General features: G+C 42.5%; 1 protein-coding gene across 1 annotated transcript in view; it reads left to right on the top strand.

The window, feature by feature from the left end:
- Positions 1-12880, top strand: part of col7a1l (collagen type VII alpha 1-like) — a 133420-nt gene extending 120540 nt beyond the window's left edge. Inside the window, exons 105-111 of the mRNA XM_065021458.1 lie at positions 5603-5680; positions 5819-5872; positions 5998-6046; positions 6529-6759; positions 8046-8126; positions 8978-9163; positions 12229-12880. Coding sequence (XP_064877530.1) covers positions 5603-5680; positions 5819-5872; positions 5998-6046; positions 6529-6759; positions 8046-8126; positions 8978-9163; positions 12229-12248 — 699 coding nt within the window. The 3' untranslated portion in view covers positions 12249-12880. The remainder of the gene's footprint in view (positions 1-5602; positions 5681-5818; positions 5873-5997; positions 6047-6528; positions 6760-8045; positions 8127-8977; positions 9164-12228) is intronic.
- Positions 12881-13446: the final 566 nt, after the last annotated feature.

The following is a 13446-nucleotide window of genomic DNA, read 5'->3' on the forward strand; positions in this document are numbered from 1 at the left end:
AATTGAAATAAAAACAAAAAAACATTTGAAAAACTAAAACTATCATCTTTGCCAGCAAAACTAACTAAAATAAAAATAACTAAAATAAAAATCTCATTTCAAATGGGGTTTTCAAGCTTCTGAATCTGGTGGTTTAGGCCTAGTTTGTGCATCACTATCACTAGCCAGCACTTGCTAACAGGGAAGAAATCCAAGGGCGAGCACGGAGCGTGAGTGGGCCAAGCTAGAACAGCTTGTGAAGTTAATGGAGCCGTTCGCAATCCACACCGACCAACTTCAAACGGACAGCCAAACTGATGTGGTGCCGTGCCCTCTCAACCTTGAGGCACACTTGCAGTCAACAACTGTTGCAAAACAGTTGTCACAGGTCCTGCTGAAGTCACTGCATGACTGCTTCGCATGTATACTGAATGGCAGCCAACTTCAATCCAACCCCTGCAGCAGCTTGCCTGATGGACACAAGTGTGTCTCTGGCACTTAGCTCAACAGAGATGGAGGGCAGAAGAAACTTTTGTACTTCATCAAATCAGAGATTACAGCCGTGGACCAGCAGGACCCCAGGAAGAATCCGGCAAGCATCTCGACCACCGTGCTTCAGAAATATAGCATCCTCGCATCGAAGATTGTGTCTGAGGTCACGGTCCAGTCAGAGGGTCAACCTGACAAGGCATTACGTGTGTGACCTGCGGAAATACCTTGAAGAGGTAAAGGAGAGCATGTTTACAGAGTCACCTCTCCAGTTCTGCATGGAAATGATGGCTGTTTATCCAAAGCTGTGCACTGTGGCACTGGATCTGGTTTCTGCCCTGGCATCCCAAGCGTTTGTGGAGAGAATATTCTCTCTGTGGACAACTGTCATCAGGCTTGAGAAACCGAACCAACACCTCTCTTGAAGATAAACCAGAAAATATTGTTTGCTGGAACAGAAACACACACAAACAAGCTGGCTGGCTGTGAACTGATAGATTTGTGAAGTGTTGTATTGGTAATGTTTTTGCTGTTGTTGCAACTGTTTTCATCAACCCTATTGGAAGGGATTAAATCCAAGTCACAATAGTATTGACTTATAATTTACACCTAACCAAACGTATGTCCTGGCCATGGAGTTGTACAGAGTCCTCTAGTGGCCAAAAGACTGTGTTAGCATGGGCAGTTCCATGGACGACTTTCGCCATTTTGATTCAGTCAACTGGCCGGGACTTTCAACTTCATTGGCTGATCCCACCTGATGACCCGGTTGGCATGACCTGATGACCCTGTTGGAGTAGTGACAGCCGGGTCATCAGGAGGGATCAGCCAATTAATTTCACTTGTGAAGAATAAAATTGACTATTTCAAGATGGCGTCTGTGAAAGCTGCCTCTTACAGATGACATCTTGACACAGATGGAATGTTATGTTTATCCAAGTCTATGGTCCTGGCCCATCACCTTACTGCCCATCACCTTACTGCCCATCACCTTACTGCCCATCACCTTACAGTCCCCCACTGACAAGAAGTGACATCAAAAACAAAACAAAAAACTACAACACATAATGGCTCCTTGCCATTGAACACTGAAACGAAATCCTCTAGAAATGAAATAGAAAGGTTTTTATCAAACTTAAAATAAATAGATACTAGTAAATCAATTCTGAACACTAACTGAAAATAAACCGAATTTCAAATAAATATCTAAAAACAAATATAAATAAAAACTAATCTTAAATCACCAAACTATAGTAACCTTGCTTCCGGTAACCTATTGTATATTAGTGTCATGGAAGCACAATATTGTCTGTCTGTCTGTCTGTCTGTCTGTCTGTCTGTCTGTCTGTCTGTCTGTCTGTCTGTCTGTCTGTCTGTCTGTCTGTCTGTCTGTCTGTCTGTCTGTCTGTCTGTCTGTCTGTCTGTCTGTCTGTCTGTCTGTCTGTCTGTCTGTCTGTCTGTCTGTCTGTCTGTCTGTCTGTCTGTCTGTCTGTCTGTCTGTCTGTCTGTCTGTCTGTCTGTCTGTCTGTCTGTCTGTCTGTCTGTCTGTCTGTCTGTCTGTCTGTCTGTCTGTCTGTCTGTCTGTCTGTCTGTCTGTCTGTCTGTCTGTCTGTCTGTCTGTCTGTCTGTCTGTCTGTCTGTCTGTCTGTCTGTCTGTCCGTCCTCCGTCCGTCCCGTCCGTCCCGTCCCGTCGTCCGTCCGTCCGTCCGTCCGTCCGTCCGTCCGTCCGTCCGTCCGTCCGTCCGTCCGTCCGTCCGTCCGTCCGCCCAAATAAATATCTAAAAACAAATATAAATAAAAACTAATCTTAAATCCGTCCGTCCGTCCGTCCGTCTGTCCGTCTGTCCGTCCGTCCGTCCTGTCCGTCCGTCCCGTCCCGTCCTCCCTCCCCTCCCTCCCTCCTCCTCCCTCCCTCCCTCCCCCTCCCTCCCTCCCTCCCTCTCTTTCATAACAACCACAGCCCACCAACCCCAAAACATAGTTTTACCCAGTCAGAGTGCACCTTAAAAAATCCACTTTTCACAAAAAAAAAAAAAGATCCACACATTGTGATGATTAGATAGAACAAGCCTGATTCTGTCAGGCACATTGTCCACCTAGCAGAATGCCTGTCAGATATGTAGATAGACAGGCAGTAGACAACATTCCTATGTATAGGAAGGAATAGAATAGAAGCATAATTAAGACACAGAAATGGGTCTATTTTCTGATGCGGCGGGAACGCTAACCAAATCTCTATGCTAATGAGTCCTTTCAGCCACAATTAGCAGCCTCTTGATGTTGATAGGAGAGAAGGGATGGAAAGGATGCAATGACGTTCCTATCACAAAACATCTGGATATATTTGATATTTATAGGATAACTAGAGGGGCAAGGTAAGCCTAATGATCAGGTTGAGCTTTATTTAGGCAACTACGTAATAAGGAGATACGTAGTTTTTTTTTAAAATTTTATTTGACCTTTATTTAACTAGGCAAGTCAGTTAAGAACAAATTCTTATTTTCAATGACGGCCTAGGAACAGGAACAGGGCGAACTGCCTGTTTGGGGGCATTTGTCAGCTTGGGGATTTGAACTTGCAACCTTCCGGTTACTAGTCCAACACTCTAACCACTAGGCTATCCTGCCGCCCCAAGTAGGGAAGTACGTAGTTGGGAAGTATGTTATAAGGAAGTACGTAGTAGGGAAGTACGTTATAAGGAAGTACGTAGTAGGGAAGTATGTTATAAGGAAGTACGTAGTAGGGAAGTACGTTATAAGGAAGTACGTAGTAGGGAAGTACGTAGTAGGGAAGTACGTAGCAGGGAAGTACGTAGTAGGGAAGTATGTTATAAGGAAGTACGTAGTAGGGAAGTACGTAGTAGGGAAGTATGTTATAAGGAAGTACGTAGTTGGGAAGTATGTTATAAGGAAGTACGTAGTAGGGAAGTACGTTATAAGGAAGTACGTAGTAGGGAAGTACGTAGTAGGGAAGTACGTTATAAGGAAGTACGTAGTAGGGAAGTACGTAGTAGGGAAGTACGTTATAAGGAAGTACGTAGTAGGGAAGTACGTTATAGGAAGTACGTTAGGGAATAGTAGGAAGTACGTAGTAGGGAAGTATGTTAAGTACGTGTAGGAAGTATGTGGTAAGGAAGTACGTAGTAGGGAAGTACGTTACGTTATAAGGAAGTACGTAGTAGGGAAGTATGTTATAAGGAAGTACGTAGTAGGGAAGTACGTTATAAGGAAGTACGTAGTAGGGAAGTACGTAGTAGGGAAGTACGGTAGGAAGTACGTAGTAGTGACGTACGTAGTAGGGAAGTACGTAATAAGGAAGTACGTTATAGGGAAGTATGTTATAAGGAAGTACGTAGTAGGGAAGTACGGAAGTATGTTATAAGGAAGTACGTAAGGAAGTACGTAGTAGGGAAGTACGTAATAAGGATAAGTAATAGGGAAGTACGTAGTAGGGAAGTACGTTATAAGGAAGTACGTAGGAGGTACGATAGTAGGAAGTACGTAGTAGTGAAGTACGTAGTAGTGACGTACGTAGTAGTATGTAGTAGGGAAGGTAGTAGTGAAGTACGTAGTAGTGAAGTATGTAGTAGTGGCTGTACGTAGTAGGGAAGTAGTGAAGTATAGTAGTGGAGGTAGGAAGTACGTAGTAGTGAAGTATGTAGTAGGGGGAAGTACGTGGAAGGGAAGTAGTAGGGAAGTACGTAGGGATGTAGTAGTAGGGAAGTACGTAGTTGGGAAGTACGTAGTAGGGAAGTACGTAGTAGGGAAGTACGTTATAAGGAAGTACGTTATAAGGAAGTACGTAGTAGGGAAGTACGTAATAAGGAGGTACGTAATAGGGAAGTAAGTAGTAGTGAAGTACGTAGTAGGGAAGTACGTAGTAGTGAGGTACGTAGAAGGGAAGTACGTAATAAGGAAGTACGTAATAGGAAGTACGTAGAAGGGAAGTACGTAATAAGGAGGTACGTAATAGGGAAGTACGTAGTAGTGAAGTACGTAGAAGGGAAGTACGTAATAAGGAGGTACGTAATAGGGAAGTACGTAGTAGTGAAGTACGTAGTAGTGAAGTACGTAGTAGTGAAGTACGTAGTAGTGAAGTATGTAGTAGTGAAGTACGTAGTAGTGAAGTATGTAGTAGGGAAGTACGTAGTAGTGAAGTACGTAGTAGTGAAGTACGTAGTAGTGAAGTATGTAGTAGGGCTGTAAGTAAGTAGGGAAGTACGCGGAAGGGAGGTACGTGGAAGGGAAGTAAGTAGTAGGGAAGTACGTAGTAGGGATGTGCGTAGTAGGGAAATACGTAGTTGGGAAGTACGTAGTAGGGATGTACGTAGTTGGGATGTACGTAGTTGGGATGTGCGTAGTAGGGAAGTACTTAGTAGGGATGTACTTAGCAGGGAAGTACGTAGTAGGGAAGTACTTAGTAGGGAAGTACGTAGTAGGGATGTACTTAGCAGGGAAGTACGTAGTAGGGAAGTACGTAGTAGGGAAGTACGTAGTAGGGAAGTACGTAGTAGGGATGTACTTAGCAGGGAAGTACGTAGTAGGGAAGTACGTAGTAGGGAAGTACATGTCCCTCTTATAATACTATACCATTTTTGTTTAATGGAATTTAGATTGAAGGAAGTTGTCGGTTTGTATTTATATGTGAGAGAGTGTCTATCTGTGCGTGTGTGTGTCTGTGCGTGTGTCTATCTGTGCGTATGTCTGTCTGTGTGTTGTCTTTTTGTGCGTGTGTGTGTGTGTGTGTGTGTGTGTGTGTGTGTGTGTGTGTGTGTGTGTGTGTGTGTGTGTGTGTCTGTGTGTGTGTGTGTGTGTGTCTGTGTGTTTGTCTATCTGTGTGTGTGTCTGTCTGTGTGTCTGTGTGTTGTCTATTTGTGTGTGTGTGTGTGTGTATCTATCTATCTATCTATCTATCTATCTATCTATCTATCTATCTATCTATCTATCTATCTGTGTGTGTGTGTGTGTCTATCTTTGTGTGTGTCTATCTTTGTGTGTGTCTATTTGTGTGTGTCTATCTGTGTGCCTGCCTGTTTGTGCATGTGACTGTGAGAGCACATGTGCGTGGGCTCACTAGCACGCGCAGCACCTGTGTGAGTAAGAACGTTCTTCATTTTGCTGTGTTGTTGTCCCAGGGAGAGAGGGGCAGGAGAGGCAGAGGGAAGCCTTGTCAGACAGGACCACCTGGAAGTCCGGGACAAAGAGGAGGCAGTGTAAGCTACTTCATAGACCAGACACATAACACTCACACACATGTTGTTGTTCATGTATCAATACCTAATGGGAGTTACTGTCACTAGGCAGGGTGACAGTAATAATTGCTGTGATAATAACCACTGTGTCTTTTCCAGGGAGAGCTCGGAAACGAGGGACTAAAGGGAGAGAAAGGGGAACCCGGACTCTCTGTAAATACATCTTACTTATTCCCACACACACGTTTCACACCTGCCTGGCCTAAGACATATTTGTATTGACAGACAGCTTGGTTGAAGACAAGGTCTAAGCAGCACTCTGCTCTCTCTGTTTTCAGGCCGAGGAGGTGAAGGATCTGGTCAACCAAGAGGTTGTGAACCAGTGCGGTGAGTGTTTCTGTGTTTTGCCGTGTGTGCGCATGCAGGTCTGTGTGGCTGTGTGTCGGTTCTACATTCCAAAACTCCCACTGCTGCGGCTTGACACCCCTGTGTGTTCTGCCATCTGGTGTGCCCACTCTGTGGAATGGCCCGTTGAGAGAGGGGACACCGTGACCGACCGGAGTCATTCACAAACACCAGACTCATAAACCATCCTGCCACCCACCAGAACCCATAGGGCCCTACAACCACAGGGCCAAACGCACCTTTAGTTTACACCTCCACAACTTTCAGGAGAAAGGCATTGTTGCCTTATCCGTAGTGAACATCATTAAAGTAGAGAATTCGTTTTATGTCAACATATCATATCAAATTTCCTCCATTAGTTTCCAGGTGTGAAATTGTCAATTGAATCCAGTAAAAGCCTGTTTAAGGCTCATGCTTATTCAATGGCAGGAAAACACTGACTATTCTGTCTGTGGTTGTTGCAGGGATGGACTTGAAGTTTGTGGTGAAGTCCAAGGACCCGGATGCTGAGAGCATGTTGTTTGAGAGGGAACCGGACGAGCCTGTAGCCATCTTCACTCGCAGCCTACCTGAGGATGAGATGGGAGAGGAGGAAGAGGACAATAAAAGACTTGTAAAGGAGCTGGTAGGATCAACCACTCCTCCCCACGTCCCCTTGCGAGAGGAGGGGACCCCAGGTGATGACAACCTTACCGGTAAGTCAAAGTTAGAGGTTTGTGCCGTATCAGGTGTGGTGGTCCAAGCTCCTGACCACATATATGCCCCTGGTCCCGATGTGATGCTGCTTTCCATTCCTGTACAGCATAGCCACACTTCTTTACACAGAAGAAAACCTAAACGTCTCTTGTCTGTCACGAATGTTGAATAAAGTTATATTTAAACTGTGGGATTGGTTCTTATTCGGGTCGAAATTCCAGACAAAATATCCACAGAGAAGTATTGTTTATCCCCCACCTATTTGAATCACTAATAAATGAAAAGCTGTTGTTTTTTCCTTCATGTAAACACTGCCCTTGTCCCTAAGTGAGACCCTCGCTTAGACCAATCTAATATCCTATCCATCTTTTTACTAACCTCCAGAGTTCACCCCAACCCTGACTCTCCATTCTGAGTGCTTTATTACTGTGAGTAGAAAAAGACGAGGACAAAGACAGAGGGAAAGAGAGAGAGAGAGAGGCAGAAAAACACAGTGTTATCACGGGTCATTATCCTAGCCAGCCCTAGGCTAGCCAGCCCTAGGCTACTGGGCTTCTCATCCCATTTGAATCCCTATTTCAGGTTCCATTGAACCAAAGAGATCGGAAATAATCAAAGGCTCACATTGCCCCTGTCAATGTCATTGTGTTCATTGTTAAGTGTAATCCCGCGCGTCTGGGATCGTGACATCTAGTTTATAGGTATATATACATATGACCTGAGTTCCAAAATATTTGATCTTTTCAAATGCTCTGAGTGTTTGATTGAACTTGCCTGGTGTGCCAGATGGGCGGGGTTTTCACTCTTGGGAGTATTACATTGATTCCATTACACCAGACCTGATTTGCCTGATTAAAAAAAGTTAAATAAGAATATAATACAAACTCCATAATCTCCCCGTAAATGCAGTGTATTTTACATGCAAAATGTATCAGTCACAGACAAACATCCGACTTGGAGATTCAAAGACATTTCCATCTTTCATCATCCTTTCCTCCATGTCTTCCTGTTCATCCTCCAGTATGAACCTATAGAGAGTCAGTACAACAGACCAATTCAGTCGGACAGACTTAAGAGGGTCAGTGCCGAGTCTGCAGACCAATACAGGCTGTATTCCAAATGGCACTCCATTCCCTGTATAGTGTAATACTTTTGACCAGGGCCAATAGAGTAGACATTTATCAAGGGCCCTGTGTGTTGATTAGAGGAGTGGGACGCAGCAGACCCCACTTAGTAATAAATAGTTGAATCTGCCTTTCTGTAAGCTAATGAGTTCTCTCTTCAGACTCTGGAGCCAACAGGGGAGCGGATTGGGGACTGAGGCACAGGAGAAGAAGGGTTCCAGGAGTCGGGCCACGCTCATCAGGTGAATGAATGGAACTTGTTTTCCTTTCCATCTCTCTTTTCTCTCTCCGTCTTTCCTCTTCCTCTTGTTCCCGCTTCTTCCTCTCCTCTTCTCATTTTGATTCTTTATTTTTTCTCTTGCACTCTCTCACTTTCAATTCCTCCCTCCCTCTTTCTCTCCCCCCTCTCTCTCTACCACCCTCCCTCTGTCTCTCTCTCCCCTCCTCTCTCTCTCCCCCATCTCTCTCTCTCTCTTTATCTCTCTTCCTCTCTCTCTCTCCCTCTCTCTCTACCCCCCTCCCCTATCTTTCTATCTCTCTCCCCCTTTCTCTCTCTCTCGATCTCTTTCTCTCTCCATCTTTGTCTCTCTGTCTCTCTCCATTTTTTTCTCTCTCTCTGTCTCTCCCTCTCTCTCTTATATTAGTTTGTAATGAGGAGGGAGTGTATGGGGCACAATGCGGGACGAGAAAGATAAGAGTGTGTGTGTTGTTGTGCGCTAGAATTTATGAATGAATGTGCAACCCACATTGAAAGGCAAAACTATTAAAAACCATTATTCACTTAATTAATGGATGATCTAACAATGACTCATACGCTTGATATCACAGCACAATGGACATTATTTATTTGGTTTCCACAAAGGATTTTAATTCACTGAGGATAATATTCCTAATTCTACGTGTTTTTGAACGTGTTCACTCTTGTCAAACATGCCTCAGAAAAGCTTTTCTTAATTATCTGTTACTTAACTCCTATAATTTAGTGATTCGCCTGGTCCCAGATCTGTTTGTGCTGTCTAGCTCCTACAGTCATCGTCATGTTTGGCACAAACAGATCTGTGACCAGGTTATATTATCTCTACTTTTGCTTTAGACTTGACCCCTGACCCCTGCCTGCTGCCCATGTCAGAGGGGGGATGTTGGGAGCATGTCCTGCTGTGGTACTACCACCCCCACTCCGGGAAGTGCCGGCCGTTTGTCTACGGGGGTTGTGAGGGCAACCACAACCGCTTCAACACCAAACAAGAATGTCAGAGGTGGTGTGGGAAAGAGAGGAGAGGTAGGGAACTACTTGGTGCCGGTAGTAGTCTCCAGGTTAGAGTTGACAAGGAGGAATCCCTCAGTTTACAGGGGATATCTGGGGGGAGGTGAACCAACAGCCGGAGGGTTACTGGCTTCAATATCCCATGTGCTGTCTAGCGCCTTTGTGCCCTTGAGCATGGCACGTGACACCTAATTGCTCCAGAGGCAGGTTGAGTACTGTGACAGAAAAACAATAAGGACGTTTCAGTTCAAATGGACCAATAAAGCAAATATTTTATTCTATTGGAATAACTCCAGAAGATTTGGGAAGCAGAGGAGAGGTCGGGAATCGCTAGGGATGACTAGGGAATGACAAGAGGAGATTTGGGAAATATTGATCAGAAATACAGTGTAGACATTGTTAATGTTGTAAATGACTATAGCTGGAAATGACTGATTTTTAATGGAATGTCTACACAAGGGTACAGAGGCCCATTATCAGCAACCATCACTCCTGTGTTCCAATGGCACGTTGTGTTAGATAATCCAAGTTTATAATTTTAAAAGGCTAATTGATCATTAGAAAACCCTTTTGCAATTATGTTAGCATAGCTGAAAACTGTGGTTCTGATTAAAGAAGCAATAAAACTGACCTTCTTTAGTCTAGTTGAGTATCTGGAGCATCAGCATTTGTGAGTTCGATTACATGCTCAAAATGGCCAGAAACAAAGCACTTTTTTCAGAAACTCGCCAGTCTATTCTTGATCTGAGAAATGAAGGCTCTTCCATGCGAGAAATTGCCAAGAAACTGAAGATCTCGTACAACGCTGTGTACTACTCGCTTCATAGAACAGCCCAAACTGGCCCTAACCAGAATAGAAAAAGTGGGAGGCCCCGTGCACAACTGAGCAAGAGGACAAGTACATTCAAGTGTCTAGTTTGAGAAACAGATGCCTCACAAGTCCTCAACTGGCAGCTTCATTAAATAGTACCCGCAAAACACCAGTCTCAACGTCAACAGTGAAGAGGCGACTCTGGGATGCTGGTCTTCTAGGCAGAGTTGCAAAGAAAAAGCCATGTCTCAGACTGGCCAATAAAAATAAAAGATCAAGATGGGCAAAAGAACACAGACACTGGACAGAGGAACTCTGCCTAGAAAGCCAGCATCCCGGAGTCGCCTCTTCACTGCTGATGTTGAGACTGGTGTTTTGCGGGTACTATTTTCTTATGGCTGCAGGGGCAGTATTGAGTAGCTTGGATGAAAGGTGCCCAGAGTAAACGGCCTGCTCCTCAGTCCCAGTTGCTAATATATGCATATTATTATTGGCATTGGATAGAAAACACTCTGAAGTTTCTAAAACTGTTGGAATGATGTCTGTGAGTATAACAGAACTCATATGGCAGGCAAAAACCTGAGAAGAAATCCAAACAGGAAGTGGAAAATCTGAGGTTGGTAGATTTTCAACCCAGCCCCTATTGAATACACAGTGGGATATGGATAAAGTTGCACTTCCTAGGGCTTCCACTAGATGTCAACCGTCTTTAGAAACTTGAATGAGGCTTCCATTGTGTTGTGGAGCCGGATGGGAGCTCCTTGAGTACATGGTCTGGCAGAGAGCCAGGTCCTGGTCATGCGCATTTCACATGATAGCGACCTGCGTTCCATGGCTTCTCTACAGACAGTTCCGGTTGGAACTTTATTGAAGATTTATGATAACAACATCCTAAAGATTGATTCTATACTTAGTTTGACAAGTTTCTTCGACCTGTAATATAACTTTTTTATAGTTTTTGTCTGAGGTTCGGATGGACCTGCAAGAGCGTTTGGATTTGTGTACTAAACGTGCTAACAAAAGTAGCTACTTGGACATAAATAAGGGACATTATCGAAGAAATCAAGCATTTATTGTGGAACTAGGATTCCTGGGAGTCCATTCTGATGAAGATGGTCAAAGGTAAGGGAATATTTATAATGTGATTTCTGATTTATTTTGACTCCAACATGGCGGATAATTGTATTTATTTTCCGAGCGCCGTCTCAGATTATGGCATGGTGTGCTTTATCCGTAAAGTGTTTTTGAAATCTGACACAGCGGTTGCATTAAGGAGAGGTGTTTCTATATTTCCATGTCTAACAATTGTATTTATCAACATTTATAATGAGTATTTCTGTAAAATGATGTGGTTCTCTGCAATATCACCGGATGTTTTTGGAACTAGTGAACATAACGCGCAAATGTAAACTGAGATTTTTTTATATAAATATGAACTTTATCAAACAAAACATACATGTATTGTGCAACATGAAGTCCTATGAGTGTCATCTGATGAAGATCATCAAAGGTTAGTGATTCATTTTATCTCTATTTGTGCTTTTTGTGGCTCCTCTCTTTGGCTGGAAAAATGGCTTAATGGCTTGTGAGTTGGTGGTGACCTAACATAATCATTTGTGGTACTTTCGCTGTAAAGCCTATTTGAAATCGTACACTGTGGTGGGATTAACAACAAGATTACCTTTAAAACGGTATAAGATACATGCATGTTTGAGGAATTTTAATTATGAGATTTCTGTTGTTTTGAATTTGGCGCCCTGCACTTTCACTGGCTGTTGTCATATCGATCCCGTTAACGGGATTGCAGCCCTAAGAAGTTTTAATGAAGCTGCCAGTTGAGGACTTGTGACGCGTCTTTTGAATGGTTATGTACATATATTCAAAATATGTCCATTGTGACAACTAGCATGTCCGTTGACAACTACCAACAGTACATTTCCTAAAAGAAAATGCAGCACTTGAATGCACCATCAATCAGGGCCAAGGTTGGTATTCAGGAATAGAAGGGGTCAAAGATGGAAGGAACCAATCAGACTAGCCGGAGCTGGCACTAGAAAAGAGAGAGGTGATCTAGACAGCCATTGTGAATCTTGGGATAAACATGGGCAAACACCAGACAGCCTGGTCAAACACATTATTTGAAGTGCACTTGATTTAGTTTGCCGTTTGACAATTGTATTTGACGTCAGTCTGGCACACAAATGCAATCTCAAAGGAGGGGCAGTACGCTATTGTTGCATTACATAACACATTCATTGTTTCTTCACAGGTCTTGAGCCTAGAAGGTGAGAGGGAGCTGCCAATCAAGACAATTATTTTTTTTGTAAATGCCACAGTGTAAAATGTTCGTATTTTTGTGCAGATCTGGATATTTTAAATATTTAAAGTAAACTAATGATTTTCCACACTTGAGAGAAATGCCCATATAGAGCAGAGCTGCATGGGTTTCATAGATTTGCAAAATCATTCGAAATGCTTTATCTGTGCCTGTTTGAGCTTGCCTGGCTTTAATTACCCAATAGAAAAGTCCCAAAACTGCAAAACCCTGTCCATCTGGGACTCCAGGCAGTCTTTTAAGCTAACGCTCAAATTATTTTAAAAGTATTTGAACCCAGGTCTAATACAGCTATTGTATTTTCTATGGACTATGCCAATTACAGTTGACTCACCATGTGAATGTTATGAATGTGTTCTTTCATGTTTTAATCAAAAGGTAGCCTGCACATTCTATATTACTATAGTATAGTATAGCACATTCTATAGTACTATAGTATAGCACATGCTATAGTATAGCACATGCTATAGTGCTATAATATAGCACATTCTATAGTACTATAGTATAGCACATTCTATAGTACTATAGTAAAGCACATTCTATAGTACTATAGTATAGCACATTCTATAGTACTATAGTATAGCACATTCTATAGTACTATAGTAAAGCACATTCTATTCTATAGTACTATAGTATATAGCACATTCTATAGTACTATAGTAAAGCACATTCTATAGTACTATAGTAAAGCACATTCTATAGTACTATAGTATAGCACATTCTATAGTACTATAGTAGCACATTCTATAGTATAGCACATTCTATAGTACTATAGTATTCTATAGTACTATAGTAAAGCACATTCTATAGTACTATAGTATAGCACATTCTATAGTACTATAGTAAAGCACATTCTATAGTACTATAGTAAAGCATATTCTATAGTACTATAGTAAAGCACATTCTATAGTACTATAGTATAGCACATTCTATAGTACTATAGTAAAGCACATTCTATAGTACTACTTCTAAGTGCATCATTTTGTTCTAGTTGTTTTTAACACTTAAACCCTGATACTACTGAAATAGTTTAAACCCTGGTACTACTGATAGTTTAAACCCTAATACTACTGAAATACTTTTTAACACTTAAACCCTGATACTACTGAAATAATGTTTAACACTTAAACCCTGATACTACTGAAATAGTTT

Source organism: Oncorhynchus nerka, linkage group LG8 (genome assembly GCF_034236695.1).
Source record: "Oncorhynchus nerka isolate Pitt River linkage group LG8, Oner_Uvic_2.0, whole genome shotgun sequence".
Taxonomy (NCBI): Eukaryota; Metazoa; Chordata; class Actinopteri; order Salmoniformes; family Salmonidae; genus Oncorhynchus; species Oncorhynchus nerka.